This window comes from Paralichthys olivaceus, chromosome 2 (genome assembly GCF_024713975.1).
Source record: "Paralichthys olivaceus isolate ysfri-2021 chromosome 2, ASM2471397v2, whole genome shotgun sequence".
NCBI lineage: Eukaryota > Metazoa > Chordata > Actinopteri > Pleuronectiformes > Paralichthyidae > Paralichthys > Paralichthys olivaceus.
In genome coordinates, this window is record NC_091094.1 from 16,897,968 (window position 1) to 16,925,758 (window position 27,791).

The 27,791-nt window shown below is 40.8% G+C and overlaps 3 protein-coding genes across 3 annotated transcripts in view; 2 read left to right on the forward strand and 1 right to left on the reverse strand.

The window, feature by feature from the left end:
• eefsec (eukaryotic elongation factor, selenocysteine-tRNA-specific) overlaps positions 1-457 on the forward strand; it is a 69,744-nt gene extending 69,287 nt beyond the window's left edge. Inside the window, exon 8 of the mRNA XM_069516968.1 lies at positions 384-457. Within this exon, the coding sequence (XP_069373069.1) occupies positions 384-442 (59 nt within the window). The 3' untranslated portion in view covers positions 443-457. The remainder of the gene's footprint in view (positions 1-383) is intronic.
• Positions 458-13,075: 12,618 nt separating this feature from the next.
• On the reverse strand, positions 13,076-15,863 carry LOC109629085 (fibroleukin). The gene is made up of 6 exons (XM_020086562.2): positions 15,594-15,863; positions 14,827-15,022; positions 14,444-14,521; positions 14,247-14,359; positions 13,840-14,102; positions 13,076-13,569 (listed from the first exon to the last, which is right to left on the reverse strand). The coding sequence occupies exons 1-6, from the start codon at positions 15,861-15,863 to the stop codon at positions 13,227-13,229; spliced, it is 1,263 nt and encodes a 420-aa protein (XP_019942121.1). The 3' UTR covers positions 13,076-13,226.
• A 2,608-nt stretch (positions 15,864-18,471) lies between these two features.
• LOC109629311 (ras-related protein rab7-like) lies at positions 18,472-27,231 on the forward strand. Its single transcript, XM_020086986.2, has 6 exons — positions 18,472-18,835; positions 22,995-23,057; positions 23,630-23,756; positions 24,217-24,435; positions 25,656-25,784; positions 25,878-27,231. The coding sequence occupies exons 2-6, from the start codon at positions 23,005-23,007 to the stop codon at positions 25,971-25,973; spliced, it is 624 nt and encodes a 207-aa protein (XP_019942545.1). The 5' UTR covers positions 18,472-18,835; positions 22,995-23,004; the 3' UTR covers positions 25,974-27,231.
• Positions 27,232-27,791: the final 560 nt, after the last annotated feature.

The window sequence follows — 27,791 nt, forward strand, 5'->3', positions numbered from 1 at the left end:
TTCTATAAACAACACAGCTCATCCCAACACTCCAGTTAAACTGCAGTCTTTAAGTATCTATTTTAATGCCCGTGACATAAATATGAAATATATTTAAGATACGTATAATTTCCCCCAAATATGTATCTGCATGTGAGAGTTTTGTTGCACTGGAAAACACAAGTCTGATCGTTTCTGATAATGATTCTATGGATGTGTGTATCATTTGATATGTGAATGAAGAAAATATAGTTATTGTTTCATTCTTTATTACACATTCTCTCTCTCTCTCTCTCTCTCTCTCCCTCCTCTCTCTCTCTCTCTCTCTCTCTCTCTCTCTCTCTCCCTCCCTCTCCCTCCCTCTCTCTCTCTCTCTCTCTCTCTCCCTCCCTCATGATTGACAGACAATAATTGGAGAGGGAGCGCGTGCTGCCCCGGCCAGCCTACACTGCCGCCTGCTTGACGCCGTTTCCTGACGTCATGTGCATCTTAGAAAAGAAGAAGAGGAAAAAAGGAAAAAGATTCAAGACTTGAACTTTTTCAAGGCAAACACACACACACACACACACACACACACACACACACACACACACACACACACACACACACGCTCGCTCGCTCGCACACACACGCATGCACAAACAGGGGTTGCCTGCAGTCTGCTGCTGCGGTCCCAGCGGATGAACTCGAGGAAGGACACTGCAACTGATATTTACACTGCGGCCACATTAATAATACATCAAGTACATCATCCAGAGCGACTGTGATTTCCAAGAACAGGTCCACTATCACTGCACGACACACTACTGGCAAGTGGAACTACAGAGATTAGATTACATTAGATTAGAGAACTTTAGTTCTTTTTTTTTTTTTGCAGAATCACACCCACCAACACGTTTTGTTTGCTCATAATGAAGTTAACTAATCAAGTGTTTATATTTTTCTATATTAATAGATTTTATAAGAACATCATGTATGCAACAGATCCAGAGATGTGAATTTACTCTGGACTTGTGTCGTTTTCCATCTCATTTAGGTCACTTGCTTTGTGCCATCTAAAAATAAAGGTTGTTCATTTCCAAAGGAATGCTGCTTCCCATATTAGTATTTATATGGTCAACAATGATTTGTCCTAACCAACGCTACACCACTGATTATTAGACGCATTTAATCTGATCTAATTTATTGTCTTTATTGTTGCTTTATTCTGCTATAGATGCAGCTCATAGACTACAAGTAATCTGTTTCAGTGACACTTTTCTCTCTTTTGTGATAATAGGCTACTGTAGCCAAAAAGAAAATAAAACACAGTAAGAAGTCTAGTATAAGACAAAACAACTAGGATTTAAAACCACAAATTCCTGCACCTGCTGCTCTGCACACATTAAATTCAGACCAAGAAACCCATTTTCAATTAGTGTAATTTTCTATCTATCTATGTATCTATCTATCTATCTATCTCTCTATCTAATTCTCTTTTTGAATTGTTATTTGTTTGTAACATTTGGCACCATTTAAACGAGTGATTTTTATAACAGTAACTTTGCATATAACTCATGCATACAGTATAGTATAGATAAATCTGGGCCACTTTGATCAAGGCTAAATCGCATAAAGAGCTGAGTGTGATTATTAAACCTTTCGTGTCCCTGCATGAGGAGGAAATCCAGAGTACAGTGGTGCAGAGAGCAGATCGCACCGGGGGACAAGTGTTGCAGTATTAGAGCTCATCAGCATGATAATGTGGAAATACACATGCTTTGAGTGTGAGCCCTTTTGATCTGGCGTGGCGATAAAACCTTATCATCGAAGAACATCCACTTCCATTTTAGGATTTTACATTAATTCAATCCGCTTTTTTTCCCCTGCTTCTTTTTCTTTCTTTTTTATAGTCCGCTGCTCTTTCTCTCACTGGAGCCCAGGAGAAAGAGAGGTCGCACCTCTGAGAATCTCATTATGTAGAAGTACCAGTGAAAAAGAAAAGGATTCAATAATAAAGATGAATGAAAACTGTCTCTATAGTAATAATATAGCTGTACTATACTAGTAATGGTAGTATAGTTTTAATATAGCCATGTACAAAATGACAACAGGCAGGTATACGCTGATAAAAATGTATTATTGTTAGTTTTTTTAATAAAACCACCGCGAATTATGATAATAATTTTATTTATCTCCTTTACTATTATAGCCTTTAGTTTATTATTATTAGTGTTTTATCAAAAGCCCCATGATGATAATAATAATAAGAAGAACAATAATAATACACATTTGTATTTGTTTTGGGGGGTAATTCTGTTTGTATAAGTATTACCTGTTATTTATTTAAATGTATTTACAAGTGGCCTTTTATTTTTAAATTTATTTATAGTATTATTTCTTTGATCTTTTTTTTTTATCTATTGTTTTCTTTCTATTTATTTCAAACAATCACGTGACCCTGTTGTATAAAAACACAATTATTGTCTGCACTATAAGAGCACGTCACATTGATGCTCGTATGTTTAGTCGCAGATTTAAAGAGAGAGAGGGAGAAATCCAATGCAGGATCCTCGGCTCCCCCTGATTATAACCCATCCCGGGGTAATTTCTCACCGGTGCTGGCTAATCTTTGTTCTTTGTGAAGATAATAAATAGCCTAATCGTTATCAGCGAGCTGCTGGAGGTGTCGCGGAGAATGGGGCTGATCGGCCCCGGGAAATAGGCTCCAAAGTGCCGCGGAATAAATGCCATTTCTTATCTCCCTCCACCAGATTATCGCCGCCTTTTCAAACCCCGCACAACACACGCATCTAATGCGGGGAATGCATCATGTGCTGGGAGCAGATCAGTGAGAATGATTGATAGATTGATGGATAGATATGTGGTGGTGGAGGTGGGGATGGAGGGGTAGCGTGGTGTTGGCTATTATTTACAAGTTTAATGTTCTGCATGTGCGAGGTCTGTATTCTGTGTATTTAGGCAGCATTATGCACACTCGCTCTTTTTTCTCCCTGATTTTTGAGGTTATCTGAAGGAGCCATCTGAGGTTCCGGTTCTTTGTTGGGATCTTATTTCTTTCATGTTGGATTTGACTGGATAAGAGTTAAACAGACTCAGCCGCTTCCACACAGGGACACAGAGATAGATGTGAATATATATATATCTGTTTTCATCTGCTGCAAATTTAGTCAGAAATGAGCCACGTGTACTGATGTGACACAGCCTGGTTCCACACAGGCCTGCTTCGATTTACTGGAGAAATGAAACTCAGGGTGTTGGATTTTTTCTTCTTATTTTATTTTATTATCTTGATTTGAATCCTAAAAAAACAACTTAATATGGTTGTTGAGTTCCAATCTTGAATAGTTCTGCTTGAGAGCACTGAAGGTAATTTGATTTGGCCTGTAAGTGTTATTATGAGCCGCATGTGATATAAGCTTAAAGTTCCATATTCATGCCAGCATCTGTTTGATAGTTATAGATATATAGCTTATATTACTATTTCATAATTTCACTCAAACCCCTACACACTAAGTTTTGAAAAGTTAAAACAAGAAATCATGTTTTACATTTATTCTATTTTGGTTTGTCCAAACAAAAAGATTGAAAAGTAATAGTAAAAATATTAAAATCTACCGTTCTCTGAAAAAAAAATCACCTTTTCTCCATCTCAAAAGCGATGGTTCCATGTCTCGTAAAGAATAAACTAATATAAAATAAAACCTTTTCTAAGAATAGGCACAAAGAACAGAGAAGAATCGTTTTTCAAGAGTCGTGCAGGAGTGTGTGTGTGTATGGGGGGGGGGGTTGACCAGTAATGGCAGAAAAGGTATTTTTCCAATATACACAAACTGGATTCTTAATAACTTGGCAGCTGCAGCAGCCCTGGGTGCCGCTGATGGTCTCCAGGGTAACACAGATAACAGCGCAGTCATTTTCCATATCTTACAGTCTATTATATTCAAGGATTAGTTCTCCTTCCCCGAAAAGGTCAAACATAAAGTCAAGCCAGCAAGGAGTGCTCCTCCTCGTCCTCCTCCTCCTCCTTCTCCTCATCCTTCTCCACCTTCCTCCTACACTGACAGAGCATTTCCCATTTTTTCCCATTATCTATTAAAACCAGTGTGATGACCTTTGCTGACACGATGCTTTGATAGATGCAAACCTCCCCACAGAAGACGTCCCTGCATCTCCTTTAATATTCTCATATGGACCTCAGTGTTCGACTTCAACATTGATTTCCTCTGGTGTTATCTCCTCGGCTGGGTCATCGCTGTGTTTGTATTATCCATCTAAAATCATATCATCTCCTTTGTTTGCCATGACCCAAATATTGCTTTCTCTTGACTCAAGACACAAAAACAAAGATAAGATGATACAGAGTCACATCAGAAGCACATTCAGGGACAATACCTCAGTCCTCGGTGCATTTCAACAGTCTGGGATTGTCAGCGGCCTCATTCACAAAATATCCTATGAGGTCAAGTGTCGCCTCTTACTGGAAGATTTAGGAGACACTTCTCAGCCCTTGAGTAACTTTCATGTTTTCACTTCAAGACAAATTCAGAAAGCACTGAAAGCACACAGAAGTTAGAGCTGATCACTGGTCAGTCCCTGACACCTGTTCACAATCAGTTTGATTCTCTATTGATGCTCATCACATCAGTGTTAAAAATAATGGCTCATACAAAGCATTTTTATTGTAATTGCCAATAATAATGATGGAATATTCAAACTTTCAAAAGGTTTAATCTAATTTAATTTGTATTTGATATAATTCTTTTTTGAATATTTTTTCATTTAATTAACTTTGTTTTTAATTATTTAAACTAATCTACACTTTTCATCCATTTTAATATAAGACTTGATATAAGTCAATTTTATTTAAATGTAATTAAAACTATTTGCCAATTGATATAATCAGGTCGTTCGATAAAATTCAAAATGCACTTTAAAAGTATTTTTCGTTTTCGTTTTTAATTTAATTGAATTTGTTAATTTGTTATTTTATTTCCTTTTTTCATTTTATTTTATTTAATCCAAACTACTACAATCTAGTTTCTTCTCACATCTTATGTATTGATTAATATTTTATTTCACCTTCACTGACACAAAGAGGTCAAAGGTCTGGTGAGTACGTTCACGACTGTCTGGTTTTCTTTACGTTGAACCTTTTGCTCCATTCAGGACCACTGAGGGTGAAGTGAGACACGTTACTGGATGTTGGAATAAACAGACGGACAGCGACACCTGGTGGAGGAGAGCTGGTCACTTCATTCTTCATCCTACGTTATCCATTTTTCAAGTATGTCAATTCCGTTTAAATCATGTTTGATTCATGCAACTGTGAATAAACCTTTTTTGGCTTTAATGTGAGACTTTTACTTCACACAAGTAAAGTTTTCTGCTACTTCATATGTCTGTTCACAGGCAAATATTTTACTTTCACTCCATGACATTGATTTGAACATTTTAGATTCACATTCAGATCAATACATAATATCATATACATCTAATTATGTTTGTTAAAATAACACCGGATACGTTCTTATTGATTCATCAGTTGCATCATTAGATCTTACATCAATGCATGAATAATATACATTTCAAATACATAATATAATATATATTTTTCTGAAATGTGCCATTCCACATAATATGTCCTTCGTTTCCTCTGTAATGTTTGATGCGAATACTTTGTACTTTTACTCAAGTAAGATTTTAAATATATGACTTATATTTTTGAAGGTCAAATTATACAATACACAAACTGTTTCTACTCTGGTGGTTTACACACATCTCTCTACTTTCACATTGTGTTGTCTGGACGAGGCCTTTTCATCAGAGGTCAAAGGTTCGTTATTTGACTTCCTGTCTGGAGGGCAGCAGGAAGTGAACGTTTACATCTTGTCACTGACAACCTGTCCATCAAACTCTGTGACACTGGAGCTGTCCAGGGAGTTTCAGAATTTAACACCGCCACCGCAAATTGCTTTTATTTTGTCTTTGCACGAAGTTCCAGTTCCTGTGTGTGTGTGTGCAGGTCAGCACTGAATTTCATGATGATCCATTCAATAATTGTTGACACATTTGAGTCTGGATGAAAGTGTTGGACTGACTGAGTGACATCGTCATCGCTGGATGGCCCCAAGCTTGTTTAAAGTGAAAATGAGCTGAGGTGGATCAGTAATGTCTCTTGTTTATCTCAGTGTCTCTGTCAGTCAGTCAGGAAGTTTAGTTCATGTGTCACAGAGGAAACTGAGTGACAGCGATGACCCGACCTCCAGACACATTCACACCTTGGACAGCAAATACTTTATACTTCAAAATCTGTGTGCTTCATAGTGTTAGAGTGTGTACCTACGTGTGTGCAGTGTGTGTAGTGTTTTTGTGTGTCTCTCTGCTCAATCTGTGTCTGATCCTCAGTGACTGTGAATGTTTGAATACCCTGATGGCTGCTTTACGTAAGCTGATCCTGCCACACACACACACACACACACACACACACACACACACACACACACACACACACACACACATGCACGTCTCTCTATGGTTGTGAGGAAACTCATTGGCATAATGTATTCCCTAGCCCTTAGCCTAATCTTAACCAACTCTTAACCCTCAAACAGCCCACTGAATTTATGAAGACCACCCAAAATGTCCTCACGACATCAAATGTCCTCACAATGATGGCATTGAACCAAAATTGGCCTTCATAATTATAGATAGAGATGCACACCAACACACACGCACACGAAACAACATCCCATTCATAGAGGAATTCAGTGTACCCCTCTGCTATTCATAGATGTTGAAGTTTCAAAATGTGTGTGTGTGTGTGTGTGTGTGTGTGTGTGTGTGTGTGTGTGTGTGTGTGTGTGTGTGTGTGTGTGTGTGTGTGTGTGTGTGTGTGTGTGCGCGTGTTTCTTTGCCACAACTCTCTGCAGGTGCAAGACTGAGAAAAAGAGAAACACAGCTGACCATTAGGCTGCTTTACCACATCCTCTGTACTCTACTGTAGTGCACACTCACATGCATGAAAACACACTCCTCTCCTTTCTGTGGATTACGATGAGCTGCTTCTGGCCTCCTGTTGGTGTCTTTCATATGTAGGCACAGTAGGTACTGTCAGTTTCATCTCCTCTCTCTATTCTCTCCTTCCCATACACATCAGACTGACAGTGTTGTGCATTAGAACTGAAACAGTCAACAGCAGAGACTCTGATGTGCCTGTTAACTGTCCTCATTGTAAAGTCAATCAAACAACGACAAAGAGAAATGAATGACACAAAGAGACATAAAATATCACAAAAAAAACAGAATCCGAACCACCACAAACAAATGCAACTGAAACAATTACAACTACAAAGACACACAAAATGGCCACACACCAGAAAGATTTTAAACACACAGAGACACAAAGCTACAGTAAGAAACGCAGCCACATCATTATCACTGGGGGCTCTAATCCTGGTTCTTCCTGTGTGGAGTCAGTGTTTCCCTGTGTGTTTCCTTCAGTCATATGACATGATTGGGGTTAGGTTGATTTGAGACTAAATTGACTAAAGGGGTGAAAGTGTGGAAGTGTTTGTTTGTCTCTGTATGTCAGCCTTGTGATATGCCAGCTGCCCCGCAACCCTCAAAGGACAAACAGTAATGGATGGATGATTGGATCATTGTCACTTGTTCTTCCGTTTGGTTGTCTTGCTCCTGTAAATGTTGGACCTTTTACATGTCTCTCATAATCAAACCATGCAAACAGAATTCTGTGAATACGTCCTTATGATGACGAGTCTCAATCTACGACCACACATTGTTGCACTTCTAACAAAACCACGACACCTGTGTGATATATAAAGAGCTAGAAGCTAGAAGGGCACTCAGAAGCCACAAACCTCCCACCGAGGTGACAATGTCCAATCTCTCCCCAAAAAATGTGAGGATCCACATGTTTATCCAGAGCTAGTCCAAACACACAGGTTCTTCTTTGGGTGATGCTCCACCCCTCCACTCATGGAAATCTGTGCAGTAGTTTTAGAGTTAGACAAACAAACCGATGGTAATGAAAACATCACCTCCTTGGCAAAGATGATTAATGACATCATTAGAAAATATGGACTTGATGCACTGTATATTGTTACAAAATATAAAAATATGCTTTCATTTAAACTGTAATGCATTTGATACGTTAAGAATGAACAAAAAAAAGTTAGTCTTTAGTTCTTTATCATATTGAAGGCTTCAGTTTGTATAGAGAAGAGTTGAGCATGGAGTGAACACAGTCCTGAGCCTGTCGTCATTTCACCAGGCCTTCTCTTCACAGTCCTCACCTCAGACGTGTGAAGTCATTCAGGGTCATGTAATCTTGCTGCACAGTCAAAGCATGCAGTCTGTTTTGATTCCTAACTTTAAGTAACCTGTACAAAGGAGAATATCAGCTATAAAAGATTCTATAGATTCAATAGTATGAGTAGAATAAATTAATTCAGTGTCACACACAGCACAGCTCCTGGTGTCTCCTCCCCCCTCCCTGTGAAACCTCTGCCGTCTTGCGCAGGTTTAGAAATGATGAGAGATGGAGTGAGGCCTGCCACATGGCCTCTGTGTCCTCCCTCCCCTCCTCACCCCAGCTCCTCACCACATCAGGATACACTTGTTCTTGGTGAATTCCGGTTTCAAACGGAACGCTGCCTCTGCTCTGCTTTTCTGCACGACCAGTATTAAGAGCAGGCACATGCTGTCTCTCAGTGGCCCTGCGGTCAGGGAGGGCGAGCCTCCAACAGCCCGTTACACTCGCACACCTCTACAAACCATCACCCGCTCCTGCTTCCTCCCCTGGGCCTTCCTCACCCCTGACAGTCCCCCAGTGCACGACCTTATCACCATGAGAGCAGATTAATGAGTGAAAGGTTCTGTCCACTGCAAACCGCTGAGTTCATCACGTCCTCTCACCTTTTTTCACGTTGTCACATCACCAAATCATTTTCTTCTGGTTGCACACCGCTGTTGAGCCTCAAATTCAGTATCCTAAAATCCCACTTTAAAACTTTATTTTAATATTACAAACACATTCTTTAAATTTCTCAAACTGTTCTCACTGGAGACTGTTTCTACTCTTTGACCTCTAACCTCAACCGTTATGCCCCTAGCGTTGAAAGAGAGACACTGCAACCCATTGTCCATTTTTTTGTTTTCGGTTTATTGATTTAACATGGTTAAAAGTTATTGAACTCACCATGTTTTCAGTGGGATACGGTTTGGAAGAAAGTGCACATAAGTGAGACATCACACCCCCAACAGAAACACATTGTACTAAACATAGAGGCTTTAATACACAGACATATGACATCATCAACACAGCAGGTTTAAACTCTGGGTTTGACCCAGTTATTGTCTCAGACTGTTTACTTTCACATAGAACACAATAACTATTGTTCTGTCATTTCTATACTTTTTTTTACTAGACTTTGTGTTCCACCCTCATCGTGTTTAAAACCGAGTCAAAGTTTCTCCTGGGGAAGGAAGAGCCAGCAAGAAAAAGGGGAAATCTTTTCCCAGTTTCCTCTTTGCTAAACAACATTGCCCCCTGCTGTTAATCAGATAAATCTCTTGGCCACCGTTTCATTTGTTGTGAGAAGCTTTGAGCAGCAAACTTGTGCAGCTACATTAAATCCTGCCCTGTATGAAACTCTTCTTTCTTTCATTTTCATTTGTTTTACACAGGTTCAGTTTGTATCTCAGCTAAATCTGGAGCTTGCACTCAGTAAAGTGACACAGTAGAGTCTTAATCTGCATCATACTGTCCCTATTTACCCAGAGTGAGACTGATTAATTGATCAGTTAGCTCATCATAACTGAAAATAGATAGATAGATAATGCCTGAGTAGATTATTTGAAAGATTCATTTCAGTTACCATTTGGAGATCTGTTCATTCATACACATAACGACAGATAATCTTCAAACTTGGTGGATTGATGCAGTACGGCTCAGGCAAGAATCCATTACATTTTGGGGCAGATCTGGATCAGTTCATCATTGTGAGATAAGGTGTTTTTCAACATGTTCCTTGATTTCTCAGAGAATGTATCTTGATGACAAAAAAAAATCTGACATACGTAGGGGCTGATATTTATGAGTGTGTGGATTTTGTTGCAGATCCAAATAAAAACCTGGATCTAGTTAATTTACTTGTGGTTTCATAAGGGGCCTTGTTGGAGGTATAAATTCATTGGGTGCTATTCTAGTTGTTTATGTGATTATCATAACCATTCGAACCAGAAAATACATATTTCATGTGTCTCTGAGGGTGCAGTGGTTGCTGTGTGTATGCGGATCAACACAGTGTTATAACATAAATATATGTAGGCTTATGTTTTCAATCTTGTGGCACGCAGAAATAAATGACAGGGGGCACAGAGGAACTTCCCTCAGAGGAGCCCTCACTGTGCTTCTCGGAGGGATGTGCACAGCTAACCGCTGGCCAGGCTGGTGCTTCCGGCCCTGGGGCAGCAGCCGCTGCCGGTAGCCCTCACACCCTGCAGCAGCACCACTATCACCCTACTCCAGACACTGTGCCAGGATACTGTGGTGACACAACCCTGAGCCTGTTCCTCGCTTGTCAACATGACTGATGAAAGCAGTGAGGAGGAGGAGGAGGAGGAGGAGGAGGAGAGGAGAAGAGGACACGACGAGTAATTTATATTTAAAGAATTTAAAAAATGTTCTGGCAGATAATGTGATAATGAGGGCATGAATGACAGAGAATGAATTAACGAATTAGTGAAAATAAAAAGAGCAGGAGAGCAGAGTTAACAGTGATTTATTTTTATATATCAGTGATAACATGAGGTGAAAATCTTGTTTTAGGAATTTGAAAGTTTCATTATACCACTCACTTCAGTATCTCTCAAAGACAATACCTTTATATGGGCCAACAGGACCTTTGCCAGAATCTAAATTAAAGTTATCTTTAGGTTTATGTCAGCTGGAGAAAACTGGTAAAGGAAAATACAAGACACATGGACATGAAGCTTCATATTCAGCCTTTCCAGTACAACCAGTAGCCACCAGGGGGCAGGATATGGTGCCTTTCACCTTTTAACCTTATGTTGTTTTACCCTGTTTTGCAACAAAACACACACAAGGACACACATTCAAAATCAAAAGGGAAAGCTGATATGTATAATAGCATATATGGATGACTGATCTTGATTACTTTTGGTTAACTGTGTGTGTGTGTGTGTGTGTGTGTGTGTGTGTGTGTGTGTGTGTGTGTGTGTGTGTGTGTGTGTGTGAGAACAGGGAAAAGGGTTACATAACAACAATTAAGGCGGCATGATCAAACAGCCATTTTATTCTGAAATTGTTTTAATGAAGTCAAGCACATCATGCACTTCTATGTGCTGAGAGAAGCCCTTCAGTATCCTGTGTGATTGTGTGTGTGTGTGAGTGTGTGTGAGTGTGTGTGTGTGTGTGTCTGTGTGTGTGTGTGTGTGTGTGTGTGTGTGTGTGTGTGTGTGTGTGTGTGTGTGTGTGTGTGTGTGTGTGTGTGTGTGTGCACATGAATACAGGCATGTCATAGTGTGTGTATTAGTGGTGTATGTGAAATACCGTAGCTGCTCGAGAGTCTGTTCACTGTGTGTGTGTCTCTGTTTAGGCCCTCAGCCTCCACTGGTTAATATTAGAAACACTGCTTGTTGGAGCGACTGACAACTTATTATGTACACTGCTAAAATAGGTGCAGCAATTTGCACACACACATGCACATACATGCACACACAAGTCAACCTCAGTGCTCACACACCAACTCTAAACTCCCAGAAAAGCCTTTGTGAAGCGCAGCAAGAGGGAGCTGCTCGCCTGACGCCGATGTGAAAAAGCAGGGGAGGCTGTGTGTGTGTGTGTGTGTGTGTGTGTGTGTGTGTGTGTGTGTGTGTGTGTGTGTGTGTGTGTGTGTGTGTGTGACTTGATAGTAGTGGGCGAAGGGTGGGTATTTGGAGTAAATGACAATAGGATGAACCTTGCAGGGGTCACCAGCAGTGTCTCAGCATCAGTGTGTCTCAGAATCAGTGTCTCAGCTCCTGGGAAAGTGGTGGGATGAGAAAAGTGGTTTCTCCAAAACTGGGCTTCTCTCTGTTGACTGTCAAACCATGAGTTCTGGGTTTGGTTCTGGAGGTCACAGCCCGTCTGTTGCATGAATGACACAGTGATGGAGTTTGAATTTGTCAGTCTCCCTCTACTGCATCACAATGACCTCTTGACTTCAGGAAGTAAATACAACTAAATTACATTGACTTGGCTGGTGGTGGCATATACACATTCCATAAATCCATGCATTTACATAAATATGTTTTGTGTTTACTCTTTATTGTGCTGTATGTGCATGTGCAGCGTTGCAATAAATTCATCCTCTATATGTAAACAACATTTGTATCTATACACTGAGCATCCTAGTGATTGAGTCAGTTACCACAGACAGTTATTTTTTAATGTGCGTAAAATGTAGAACAAAAACACAAACAGCTACAGTTATTTCAATATCTCTTTCTTTGTTTCTGTGCCAAGGTTTAATCGTAGACCCATTTTAAAAGATGGAAGACACGTCTCCACTTCCTCCCGCTATCCTGAAATGAAGCCAAAATATCCCAGATTCAAATGCCGCCATCTTGCACATGTGGAGCAGTAGCGACCAGGGAATGGAGATGGAGGTCTCACCAATCCATGCGTTTGACCAAACATGAGTACGTCTCAGCTGTCAATCATAAAGTTACACCCCTTTTTATATCATTAAATAACTTTAGCCCTTTAACAAACATCAGTGTGATAAGAACTACCTAAAGTGACAGAAACCATCTTTGAGAAGAATTTATTTGTCTTTTTAGTTTGGTCGATGTCTGTCGGGGTTTATAACCTGTACTGCAGCCAACCACCAGGTGGCGATTGAGACACTTTGGCTTCACTTTGGGGATGTCATAATGTCCTTTATGTACGGTCTATGGAGTAGCCCCATAATTAACAGTAGTATAATGTAATGTGGAGTTTAGCCTCAAACAGTCTGCTAGTGAATATGAAATATTATTTAAACAGTATCTTTAGTATATTTTTCTTGAATCTATTAGCTGCCGTCTGCATGTACTTCACAAGCTACACGGGAGCTGTTCTAAACACAGTGATAACTCTGTAACTCTATATCTCACATCTGTGACTGACATGATCATTACAGTCAGTTGTGCCACTTATTTTCAGTTGAGTCATATTAGATTTAGGACGTCCCCACAAAGTTCTTAGGTCTCGTTTTCATCTCCACCCTCTTGAAGGAATAGCGTTCTCCAGTCTGTCCGTCTGTCAGGATGTACCACGTCCCCCAGTAGATACCGTTGGTCACACCACTGTAGCGCCCAATGTAGTACCGTCCATTCAGGTTGGCCGCCAGGCAGGCATCGAACCACCAGCCTGTGCCATAGTACTGACCACAGTTTCCTGCTGCGTAGCGGTCATGATCCCGGTCAGCAGTGCTGAAGGATCTGCCGTCGTGGTTGTAGCGTTTGCTGTAGCTCAAGGCGTTGCCTGCATCTCCAGAGTATTCACGAGCTGTCAGACGATACCTGGATGAAAATAAAAGTAACTCATGATACATCTGTCTTTTATGAGTGTACTGTGGAACCAAGACAGAGACACCTAACCTAAACAGGACTCTAGTAGTATAATATCACATCTAATTAGGTGTCAAAAAGTGCCAGTGTTTTGAGACTTGTGTTCATGTTTTCTGTAATTTTGGTTTTAATGTGTTTTTTGATGCATTAAAAACAGATTTACAGATTTAGTCATGACGGTTCTTAAGTATTGTTTAGGGGTTGAATATAAGTGTGTGTCACCTCTGTGCCTCTGAGGCCACTTTGAAATTGTTGTAGGTAGCATGGCGTCTCTGTTGGTGCCAGTCCTCCAGCTCAATCCGGAGCTGGTGTTGGCCGACAGAGGTGAGGGCGGTCAGTGCTGCGTTCCCCAGCCAGTGGTCTCCCTGCGGACTCCCAAAGCCCTCCCGGTATTCCTGCCATGTCCTGTTGAAGTTCAGGGAACCGTCCTGCCGATTCTGGACAACCGTCCAACCACCGCCCGCCGTCTCCATGTCACATTTAGCCTGAGCCATAACAAAGACTTTGATATTATAAAGCCTAGATTTTGCTGATCCACAGACAGCTTAAACATCTCTAAAAGAAGCAGAGCGGTGTGTGTGTATGGGGGGGGGGGTCTGTGTGTGTGTTTATGAGTGTATCTGAAATACCTCCAGTGCCGGCCTATGCAGGTCAGGCTGGATGGTGTAGATTCCACTGTCTTTGATGCCGAGCCTGTAAATCTCTGCACAGTCCTGAGGATGTAACCTCTCCAAAGGGGCGACTGAGAAACACACACAGGACATTTTCTATTCCAACTTATTTGTCCACATTAACTGCATCATGTGACCACTCCTCCAGCCCATACCTGTCAGTGGGTGTTGTGTGATGCTCTTCAGGAATAGCAGCAGGTCTTTCTCCCCCTCTCTCCCCACTGCTGCACTTTCTGTGAGCCCAGAGAGAGATCAGGTTTATCAGTGAGGCACATCACGCTGTCGTCAGGGTCAGAAAACAGATGCTTTGTCTTTATTTACTGTGCAGAGAGCTCCCTGTTTGTTTGATAACTCTTTAAAGCTTTTTTCACATCTCATTCCTCTCTGTGCAGTTAAATTCCTATGCACTCACCTATGACCGACACTTAGCAGGCCTCATTGAGGTTCTGTTTACTATGTGTGGGGGGAGTGAGCATGCTGGAGTTTGTGTGTGTGTGTGTGTGCGCAGAGGTGGGAAGTATAAATGTGTACTACTCACCTAGTCGTTTGGCCATTGCCCCAAGGGCCTGGCTGTGACAGTGGAGGTCACACTCTGTCAGCACAGCTGCCATTAGAGCCAGGATGGCTCCCAGAGAGTTGCTCTCCTGGCCCCCTTGACTCCAGGCCCCTCCCGTTTCCTGGAGAGAGTGCATGCAGCGCTGCAGCTGAACGAGACGCTCTTTGACACCTCCAGTCTGCAAAGGCAACGTTTGCAGGGTTAACTGCTGTCAATTCCTCCATATTCTTCAGTGAAATGTTATATATCTATAAATGTTGAGTGAAAAGAGTTGTGCATGGTTGTGCATCATTGACATGAGGCTTATAGCTGAGTGGCCTGTTCTGTGTCACCCCTAATCTGTCTCTTTACACTTACATCAGCCATTGTGATCGTGTCCCTCGTGCACCTGTTGCTGCATGAGCTCATCACAACCATATGATGAGGACATTTTTAAAGCGGACCTAATTTTATCCCTTCTGTGACTGTCATTGCTGACTGTCATTGCTCCATGGTTGTTAGGTGGTGCCAAGTTAAGTGTGCCGCCTGTCCCACAAGAGAGGACCTGCTGACCTGTGTCTGATAGTCCCCCGCTAAGTCGTTGTTGGCATACGTGAATGAACAGAGCTGCCTCGTCTTGTCTATTTGTCCCATGTCACTCTTAAATGACTGAGAAACATCTGATTAAAAATGCATTATCTCACTTTTCTTATCACAAAAATTTTCTATAAATTGAAAAAATGCATAACCTAACATTTGATTCCACTTACCTTAGGCTGAACCTGGGGGGACTCATGCCTGTGCTCCACCCGCCGCGGAGCGTCTGAGATGGCTGGAAGTGAAATCCCCATCCGACAGGCCGCTGTCCCAGTCTGACCCTCACAGGCCCCACTGCCCGCTCCTGCCCCCATCCCGGGTGGCATGGGTGCAGCCACCAGACTGTCCCTGCAAGGAGGGTGTGTGCAGGCTGGGGATGCATCTAAAGACAGCAGGGTGCCCACATACAGTGACAGCATACCAAGAGAACCAAAAGGAATCATGGGAAAATGGAGGCTTTTCCTCAACTTTGTTTTAATCTCTGGAGCAGTGGTCCTGCCTCCCTCCTCCAGGCTGATTCACAGCTTCTCCTTAAATCTCAGTAAGTGCCTCTTCAGGTGGAAAGTGTGCCCTCTTCTTTTTCTCCAGATATTTCTATTGCTGTGTTCTATCTTCTTTTTTCATCCTCTTCTTCTTTCCTTTCTTCCTCACTGCTCGTCCTCTTTCTCCTGCTCCTCTCAGTTAGTGAGGTTGCTTTGGCTCAGATTCCTAGATAACTGCGGCACTCTTTGCTGTCTGACACAGACCAATGCACCCACCCCCTGATGCACACACACGCACACACACACACACACATTTGTACATCTATATTAGTGAGGACACTCATGGGCATAATGTATTCCATTGCCCCTTAGCATAACCTTAACCATCAAAACTAAATGCCTAATCCTAACCTGAACCAAATTCTAACCCTAAAACCAAGTCTTAACCCTCAAACAGCCCATTAATTAATTAGTGGGTCAGAAAGTGAGGACCAGCCAAAATGTCCTCACTCTGTAGGTTGTAGGATTCAATTGGTCCTCACAAAGATATCTGTACAAATACACACACACACCCAGGCAAACAATCTGTCCATCTCCTCAACTCATCTCCATCTTGCTCTTTTTGATTCCCATACAGCCACAAAGTTACACATACACACACACACACACACACACACACACACACACACCTCAAATTTGGACAGAATTGCTGCAATGTCTTGAACACAAAATGTGAAATTATGAATACCTTTCACAGATTAACACACTTTGCATTAATGTTTTATTCCTCTCCAGCAGCATGAACTCAGCCCGGACAGACCTCATACCTTCAACCATTAAGGTGCATCAGTGACACTGTTTGCAGAGATGAAAATGCAGCAGATGCTTCAAATATGTGGCTCCTTCCTTCCTCCCTCTGTGCTATTATCACGTCCTTTTGTAATGCCAGTATTTGTGTTTACAAACTGAGTTCCAAAGAGGCCATAAAGACTTGACATTCAATAGGTGTGAGACAGAAGGAATTCCTCCATAAACACAAGAGTCGCCCCAGTCATCAGGGCTCTGCACAGGCACACTCCCAATAACAAGGAGGACAAACACACATAGACACACATGTGGCCACAAAGAAGACGGAAATCGAGATGAGAATTCTGTTAGGTTCAGATAATGTCATAATAGGAAGCCAATGGCAGCTCAGTTTTGTTCTTAAAGATTGAAGGGTTTAATGAAGGGATGGGAGCCAATTTTAATTGTTACTATTTTCACATATTGATACATGGCTGGAAGTGAAAGGTTTGAGCAGCCCTCCTTTTCGGGACAGATTAATGTCTTAAATCTAGCCTTAACCTAACCACAACTTCCATTTTACCTCCAAACTTAATCAGGTTTTACCTCATTGGCACCGCACTGTGGTCCCCATGAGATCTACTGGTCCTGACAAGGCCAGTGTTCGTGCTGGAAAAAGTCCTAAAGAGGCAACACAAATCAATAAATACAAACACAGTCACCTGTCTGTTGTATTTACTGTGTCTGTGTGTTTATTAATTGTCAAAGCCTCTTCTCATATTTTCTGTGGATTACGATGTGCAGCGCCTGGCTTCCGGATCCTTTCTTTCATGTGTGTTTGTGTCAGTAGGTATTATCAGATTAGATAATCCTTTGATTTGAGAAAAGGTCTGCCTGATCAGCATTCTCAATCTCATCACCTTTCCTCTCATTCGTCTCTCCATACACACCAGACTGGCAGTGAGGTGGATTAGAATGGAAACAGTCAACAGCAGAGACTCTGACTACAGAGGGAAACTGATGAGAAGCATTATCACCAGATATTTTCTCTAGCATGAAGGTTTTGATCTCTTCTTAGGGTTATAAACACACACACATACATGTCTCTCTACATTTGTAAGGACAGTCATAATGCATTGCTTAGCCCTTACCCTAACCTTAAACATTACAACTAAACAAGCCTTTGAAAAAGTAAGTCTTCACAAATACATAAGTACAAGTACACACACACACATAGGTCTCAGGGTGTCCCAACCTACGTATGTGTAATGACCTTTCAAATTAATTTCAAATATGACATTTTATTTGTATAGCCTATATTCACAAACCACAAATGTTTCACAGAGATGAATGGAGCAGTAATGACAGAGGTGAAGGTTAGACAAAGTTTGGGACAACTGCTTCGCTTGCTCCACTTATTTAAAATAATCTGGCAGTGCCCTCTAGTGGTGACTTTCCCTTTTGACAGTGATTCAGCACAATGAAGCAACACATTCACAACATGCTGCTGATCATATGAAGAGGAAAAAGTGTCACTAGTGTTTCTATTTTGTCACTTGTTTGTGTAATTTCTCTTTTTTATTTACATGTTTAAAATAAATAAAGATAAATACAGTTGCTATTATTATCATTATCATTATCATTATTATTATTATTATCATTATAGCTGCTGTTGTTGTTGTTGTTGTTAGTATTCCTGTGATTTCTTTCCTTTGATGTGCTCAGAGGAGTAGAATGTTCACAGTCACATTTTGTTTTCTGTGCTGGTGGGCGGGGACAATTCAAATGAGCTGCGCGTGACGTAGGACGCAGACGTAGTGTCGGAGGAGGAAGTGAAAGGGGAAGAGAGCAGCAGCAGCAGGTCTCCAGGCAGACTAGCTTCTAACAAAGTGCCAAATTTAATCATCTAAATCTGCCTCCTCCGTCTACGACACTGTGGTTTTTAAGTGTTCACGTTAAGGACGACTCTGTTTTTTATTGGGATCTGAATCGAGGCGTTGCCAAACTCAATTTATCTCACGAGTTAAGTGCCAGCGAGGAAGCTAGCTAGCAAACTAACGCCTAGTTAGCCTCTGACGCTAGCTCCCTCCTGAACAACAGCCCGCCCCGGTGCTCAGGTCTCCTCTCCGCTGTGCTTCAGCTCCAAAGTAAGTTTTTATCTTCCAGATAACAATCAGTTTGATCCTGTGATGAATGTTAACTCGCTCATCATCCGCTCGGTTTCCTGTCAACGCTAACGCAGCTACGGCTAATGTTAATGGTGCTGCGGTGTTTTTTCGAGAAGCTGGTTTGCGAAAACAAGGCCTGAGTCTCCTCTGGGTCCAGTCCAGCGAGGAAGGAGACGACGCTGTGCAACGAAGCTCCGTCAAGATATGTCCTCTGTCCAATGTCGAGAGTGTGGATGTGTTAGATAGTGACGTTTCCCCGCAGCCTTCATGCTCCCAGGTAGAAGCTGCAGGACGCTCACAGCTCTTCCACTGGAAACGGTCTCTGTGGTAGTCATGTTTAAAGGTGTTAGTCTGCGACTTGTTGTTGGCAGTGTTGTGTGTCGTTGTGTTCCCAGGAACACGGACTGTTGGTTGCGGTTGTGACTCATGCATGGACATGCTTCACTTTGTTTAGTCAGAGATATTTCATTTGATGATGTGGTTTCAACGCCTATTACTTGAACCAACACGTTGGGTGGAAATGTTGCCAGTGTTGTTGACGTCCAAACTCCAAAAGTCCTAATGTTTTTCAATGCATGTCATCTCACCTTTCCCCTCTGGTCTCCTGAACCTCTTTCCTTGCGTGTGGAAACAGTGAGATGTGTCCCTGCTCTGTGATTTTCTTTTTAACTTATTGCATTTGTTGACAACTTTTCATCTGAAGTCACTTGACATTAATGTAACTTGACATTAAAACTATTTCACTGTGAATTACCCACCTGGTTGTTTGGATCAGCTTCAGTTCGAGCTCATCTCACATCCGGTGACTTGATTTTTCTGATTCTTAATATTATCAGTATGTTATTTATATTATCATTATGTTCCTGCTGGCACTGTCAGCGTGTCTCTTTTTTCTTTTTTCCACATGTTGCATAGACGGCTGTATTGCACCATATACCCTCCAGTTTGTCCTGGAGTGGTGTACTTCATTGTTTACAGTTGAATTCGCAGGATTTTGCGTAAGCTCATGTGAAAAACATCATTTTTCTGAAGGATCTGTCTTTCTATTTAATACAGCTCTGTAATATAACGGCAGAGGTCCAAGATGTTGTGAGTTTACATAAACTTTGGCTTCACAATATACTACACATACTAGAAACTATTGGTGCTGTTATTAGTTATTGTTTCAACACAATTGGTTTATCTGACATGACATCATTTGGCTACCACAATCACATGGTTCTTTAGGAAACATGAAGATGGCCTAACTAACTGACAGCGATGGACAGAGCATTGAGCAACATCTGATCTCAGCTGTCCTAATCTATATTTAGTCCCTAGTTTGTTTTTTATGGTTGGTGTGCCTGCATCATAAACAATATATCATTTACAGTTGTTGATCAGCTGAAATTGAGTAAACAAGTAACTTTAAACTAGAACCCATTTCTTTTTGCAGGATAATTGTAAACACATTCATCCAGACGCACTTGTATATTTACAATTCAGTGTTCCATCAGAAGTACAGTAAATTGTGTGTACCTGTATATATTTATATATGATATTAAGTAACAACACAGATTTTCATTAACTCGCAAATACTGTACAGATTTTTCGGTTTGTTACAAAATGCTAACATTTGTATCAGTCGAATTTTCCAGTTAACACTGATGTTGCAATTGTAATAAAATGAATCAGGTGAGAGACTTTCATCCGATTTCAAACTAAGGCTCCAGTCACAGACCATAATCTGCGTTCAGGAATTGATGTTTTACGCTCCGTTGTCTGTGAAAGCATCAAGATGTGGGATGTGATTGCTCTGTTGTCATGTGACTGGGTAGAGTATGCCCAGGCTTCAGTGATGTGCTGTGGTTCTTGCTTCTGTCAGCTCCTCTCCACAGTATGCTAGTCACTGGAGTGCTGTGCTTAGTCCACCCACAAAGAATGCAAGTGTACTTTACAGCTCCAGATGGGAACTGAAGTGTTTGTGTTTTAAGGTTAAGTTTAGAATCAGGATTTATTTTCACGGCTCACAATTTAGTGTAAAATCAACATTTTCGTGTGTTTTTAAAATGTTTTTTTAAAGTATTGTTGATTTATGTTCTATCATTTGTTTACCATTGAAACCAAACATTTCCAAAAAAAGGGGCAATACTGATAGTGAAAGGATTTCCTCATCCTCCCATAACCATCCTACAAGTTAACAGTTTTTTAACCAAAATTCTTGTTTAATTGGACGTCAGTAGTGACTCGTCTCACATATTTATTTTCTCTAACAGTTATACTTTGTCAAACTTCAATCTTTCTGATTGCAGCATATGTGACAGCTATGATTCTGATTCTCTATATTTGTTTCTGTTCATTCAGCTTAGGTGAGGCAGTCTCACGTCTTGTAATGTTAGGGAAAACCCGAACTTACATGACGTTCAGATAGGAAGTGGTCAAGTTTTCTGTTAGACTGTTGTGTAACAGGTTAGTGCGCTTCACAGAGACAGATGAAAGTGATCGTTTGATTTCCCTAAAACCATCCACAGAACGGGTGATTAATTCATTTGTTGACTGACAGTTGTTCCAGTATTTTTAATTTATTTACTTGTTGCAGCCCTTAGTGATTAACACATGTAATTGCCCGTAGTCACATTTAAGATCTCCTTCATTGTTGTAGGGAAACACTGCATCTTATTCCCATCAGACATTCACTACTGCAGCCACCCTCACTAACAGCATGCACATCTACAGAGGACCGTCTAAGGTTTTGTTTCTTATCAAAATCGGTGTGCTCGAGTGTTAACGAGTAAGACAAGTGAATACGCAGCCTGTTATGTAATGAAGGTTTATTTTAGACAATCCCTCAGGACTGGAACATAGACTTCTTTGTTTTCTGTTTTACTGTTTGTTTTGTAATGAGCTGCTGTCACGATATACTGTAAATAGAGGGTGAAATTACTAATATTAGGAGGGACTAAAAAGGACTTAAGCAAATCAGTTTCTTTTTGCTGACATGCACTAATATAAAAACTGTAAAGAATAAACAATGTAGAAAATGTGAACATTTATGTTACCTTTTTACTTAAGTTTTTGCAACTTCTGTATATTTGGTTGTATTTGTTTTTTCTTCATAATAAAGTATGTAGTCAAACTGTAAAATATCAAGCCTCAATAAATTGTATTTCTCACAAGGGATTGATAAAGACAGACTTTAGCAATGTGTTTTTAAATAACTGTATATATCAGCCGATACATCAGTATAGCAGAAAAATGTTACTCCCTATTTTTGACATCAGCAATCCCAATCTTTTGTGCACAACTACCAACCACTTCTTGTGATGTTGTCCCCCCGCTGCACTTTCAAAGAGGTCAGAACATGATTTGCTCACTTGTGCTTTTGACAAAATCTCAGATCTTGCTTAACCAATTTTGATAAAAGGGAATGAAGCACATCACTGTTCACTGCTGCATTTGAGCTTTAAAAATTACACAGATTTCCTAAAGGCGTGCTGCAGTTATTGCTCAAGGTATGATTAAAAAACCACTGAGGCAACATGTATATTGTTGACCCTACAATTGAGGAAATTTTTTTACACATGCCAAAGTTGTTCCTCATTCTTTGAGCTTTTATTTTTTGATAACTACATTTGAAGGGATGACATAGTGAGATCTCATTAGTACAATATTAGATTTTTATTTGCTATAAAATTGCATCTGTGATACAATTGTGTGCACATATGAAGACTCAGACAATAAGGCTTTTTTAAATGCACATGTAGAGTGTCCCCTAACTCATGGTGAGTATGCTCTTTTAAGTGTAGTAGCTGGTCTGCTCAGTGACCGTGAGATCAGCAGAAAATGTCAGATGTGTCACTTGGTTTTGAGGAGTCTGTTCTCAAGGAGGTGACTTCCTGTGGTGTGTAAGAAGGGAAAGAGAAAGAATGATGTGGTCCTCGTGATTTGCCTGGCAGCTAAGAAAGCACATGACTGGAATAAATGGTATTCAAAGCTGATTGGTCCATGGGCAAGAAGCTCTGCATGCAAATTTGTAGACTAATGTCTCCCTATGGCCTTCTCTGCACTGAGACATATTCACTTTATTGATTTTAATGTGGTGATTAGTTTATGACTCTTTGCATGTGGAACTTACTAAAGGTTGTTTGTCTCTCTGCAGCTGCTGAAAAATGACATCCAGGAAGAAAGTGCTCCTGAAAGTCATCATCCTGGGAGATTCTGGGTGAGTCCCACCATGACACACAACGCAGAACAGCACCAGTCATCGGTTATTTATGTTCTACAAAGCTTTGTAGCAAAGCAACTAAATGAAAGGGTGTAAGTTCAGTAGTTGGATCCTCTTTTCAAGTCACTCTGTATTCAGATGACTTCCTTGTTGGCAGGAGTTATTAATGTGACACAAACTGTATCCAGGCAGAACAAGGCCTCTGCTCCTTATCAATTCAGCTTAACTATTTTTATTTGCAGAACTAACAAGACACAATCACTTCTGTTATAATAACTGTAATATCTTTATAATGCTTAGGTTCTGCACTGGGGTGTCTTAAAACATGAATGTTGTAATCGGCTTTTTGGTTGCACTTTGCTCTTTTGACATGAGATCGCTCTATGAACGGCTCAAGATGCATGACATGGTACGAAGAAGAAATGGGGTCTAAATTACATTCAAATTCCCTCTGCTCTATTTCAAGGGCCGTCAGTCAACTTGTACCACAGTTGACTTTTTCTCCTGTTCCACCACCTACAGTGTCTGTTATTCTCTTGTTACTCTCTTGTTGCTCTCTTGTTGCTCAGTGTTGGAAAGACCTCCCTCATGAACCAGTACGTGAACAAGAAGTTCAGTAACCAGTACAAAGCTACAATAGGAGCAGACTTCCTGACGAAAGAGGTGATGGTGGACGACCGGCTCGTTACAATGCAGGTGCGGCACAGTTACGACTAATAATAACTTGGATTCATGTGGCACCGTTCAGTACCAAAAGTTTTTAGAAAGTTAGAAAAATGAAACAGGACAGGAAATAATAGTGGAAATTCTAGCTGGGGATAATGAAACTTAACTGGTCAAAACCTTTGTGAACAGATTTAAAGAGTTATGTTAAACTGTCCAGAGATGGGGCATTGCTCATCTCTGCCAGGAGAGAGCTGGTTGGTGCAGGGCACAGTGAGCAGACCTGTATTTCAGGATTGTAGGTTCCTGGATGAAGTATAGGGGAGGAGGAGGTCAGACACGTACTAGGGGAATGAAGCATTAAATAATTCAAGTTTTAAAACAGCAGCATCGTTTTAGATTCTCATCATAATGCTGTGTTTGTTTCCATCTTGTCCTCACTCCTGTAATCCTCTCCATTTATTAGAATTGTTGTCTTTCTATTTTTGCCTAGATATGGGACACAGCTGGCCAGGAGAGGTTCCAGTCCTTGGGTGTTGCGTTCTACCGTGGAGCAGACTGCTGCGTGCTGGTGTTCGATGTGACCGCACCCAATACGTTCAAAACACTCGACAGCTGGAGGGACGAGTTCCTGATCCAGGCCAGCCCCAGAGACCCAGAGAACTTCCCTTTTGTGGTGCTAGGCAACAAGATCGACCTGGAGAACAGACAGGTTGGTATGGGTAGACAATGCCTTCATGATAGACACATTTTGACCCATCCTCGATTGCATTGTCCATATGGCAGACCTCCAAACACTTAGGCCCAGCTCTTGTGGATGTGTTTCACCTGTGAACATGCATACGGAGCCACGTTGAGGGTTTTAGTGCTTTAAAACACCTCTGGCTGCACAGTGTTAATGTTGCCGATGCTCTTAAATACTTGAATTGACATCAGCTTCAAGATATTTAAATGACTCTACATATTTAAATGTTGGGTTATCAAGTAGATCTTTGGAAAATTGAATAAATTGTTTGATCTGCCCAGAAGCCATCAAAGCACATTTTATTTTGCTCTTGACTGCTTTTTCTGTTGTCTTTCTTTTGATTTACTGATGTTGGATCCTTCAGCTGGGACTTCTACATTCACTTCACCGTCAGTGAGGTGTGCTCCACCTTTCTGATGTTGTCCATATGTTGTGACTGAGCTGAGTGGACTGGTTAGATTTTACATAAAGAATAAATAATCAAATTCCCATCTAGAGCAGATTGTAGAGGTCGTGCTGGTGCACAAGACTCAAGAGTGATGTTCACGTGTGTGCAACAAATGACTGGTAGTTGTAAGTCACTGTACAGATCATAGCATAGAAAACTGTTGTGTTTCTTAGCAATGTAGAATTTGGTCTGTGTTTGTCGGCTGCTGTAGAGTTTGTGTTGTTTATACACCGTGGCCTTTTCTGCTGTTTTATTTTGCTGTTAATTCTGCAAGAAATGAAAAGCTGTTGGATTTATGTAGCTTAATATTGCTACATAAACACCGGCTGCCATGTTAATTAATACATTTGTATTTATCGATTATCAGTCGTGTGGACAGGCAGCAAAGTGCCTGTGGATTTTTTGGTTGCCTTTGGTGCAGTTTTCACCCAGAACAAATTACATGTATTAAAATAGAAATAGGCCTGGCAGCCTTAATGTATTCTTTCATAGTTTTATCATCATTATTAGAACTATTCAACCCTCCCACCCCCCCCCCTCTGACTGATTTTACTCATGCTTGAGTTCCTTTTCTTTCCACCCCCAGTAATAGGTTGTCAATGTAACCCTTTAATGCTCCAAATCCATTTTTTATAAGGTATGAAAAATAGTAAATGTTCTTTTTATTGAATCTCTAAATGATACATTTACTTGTTTAAGCTTTCTATATTGATAATGCTCTTCATCTTCATACTCACAGGTAACCACCAAAAGGGCTCAGGCTTGGTGTCAGAGTAAGAACAGCATCCCCTACTTTGAGACCAGTGCCAAAGAAGCCATAAATGTAGAACAGGCATTCCAGACAATTGCACGTAACGCCCTCAAACAGGTGAGTAACAGCTGCTTTAAAAAACGAAAATGATAAATGAGTTGGTGTCATGTTTCCCTACACTGCTTATGTCTGTCTCTTGATTCCTCACAGGAGACAGAAGTGGAGTTGTATAATGAATTCCCAGAGCCCATAAAACTGGATAGGAACGACAGAGCTAAACCTTCAGCAGAAATCTGCAGCTGCTAAAGGACAACTCGGACCGTCTTCTCTCTTGGCTTTCTGAACCACCCTGTCACCGGTTACATCACCTGCACCTTGCTCCGAGGGAAAGTACTTCCCTGCTGGTCTTCCTTCTTCAAACCACTGTTCATTCCATCAACACAACCCCACACGAAGTACGCTGCAAATGGATGTACCCCACGCCCACCGCCCACTTAGCACACAAATTAATACACTAGGGTACTCGTTGCAAAATCCATTGCCCAAAGATCACACACACATGAGAAGAATGACACCCCTTCTGACCTCGCGGCCCCTGACTTGATAGCGATTGATCTCCAATTGTCTGACTGTGGCCCCTGATTCTCACACACAGGGGCCAGATGGAGCTATGTTCAAAGATGGCAATTGGGAACTCTGGATGGACTGGCTGACGCTCTGTAGTGTGAGACGATGTTGGCTAGTGTCAGCATTCCAAGTATCTTATTCTCACGTCTGTTTTCTCTTTGCTTTATATTGCCTGACTTTCAACAAATTATATTGTGTGTGTGTATATATATATATATGTTTTTCCTCAATTGGCTGATAATATTTCTGAAGCCAATCTGAAATAATTTTTTTGCACTTTCTTTTTATGTTTATTTCTTTCAAATGTTATAGTGGGATGACTGATTTTGGCCAACGTCGGCTACACACCTTCAAATGATCCCTGTTCGTTCTCCCTGTCTAATACACACTGAGAATCTGTTTGGTGATTGTTTTGCCTTCTCCCCTCGAGGTTTATGTGGGTTTACAACTGCCTCACCGAGCAGTAATGTTCCTGAGAAGAAAGGTGGAAGCTAATGATGCAGTCACAGTGGATTAATTCTTAATATATTAATATTTGCCTTTTATGTAACATTACTTGTACCGCTACTATTACTGCTGTATGTGTTTACGTCTTTCATCAGACATCTTTCAATGCTATGGAATTACAGTTCACGTCACCAACACACACACACATCTTCTGTCATGTCTTTGTTATTGCTGTTCTCTCTATCTGCTTGTAGCTCAGGTCGGCTAAGTACTTAATATTTTTAATGGATTGTGTATTACGTTGTATAGACAATAAAGGTAAAAGGCTGATGGACTGAACAGAAATCAATGTTCTCTCTCTCTCTCCATTTAAAGAAAAAAGATCCAACGTTTTGCTCTACTATTACTCCTTATAGAAGAAAATCACTGCGATGCCAATGATGTTGTCAAACAAAATTGGGATGTCAAATAAAAAAAACTCTTGAATATATCAGTGTAGCATTTTGTGTGTCAATGTGGTCAATTTCTTACATTTCCTTAATGCATCCAGGTTTTTCCTCACATGAGATTCAGTTACTTGTCTTGGTATTTGTGTCTGATATGAGACATGGGTGTTGTGTGATGTAATGTTCAGATGAACTGCAGTGTTTGAAAAACCTGGTGAATGCAAAGGGGTTTTCACTTCAATGAGCTAATTTGACATCTCACAAGGTCCTCACTCTTTAAATCTCTTGTGAGGGAGAGACCGCTCACACATCTCACAAATGTGGTGACCTTCACAAACTCACCCCATTGTTCCATATTTGCTATTTAATACACAATCATTACTTCACTTTCCAGCAAGACAGCAAACATATGAACATGCCACTTTCTTTGAGAGAGAACTGTTATATTCAAGTGTCCCAGTGAGGCAACATGTACAACAAACTTAAGCCGCTTAATAGAATTTAGAAATCATTAATTTTATAATATATATTTGTGTTTTTCTGCTACATGATCATTTCTTCATTGTGTCAGGACACTGAGCCCCTACTATTTAGATCATTCTCA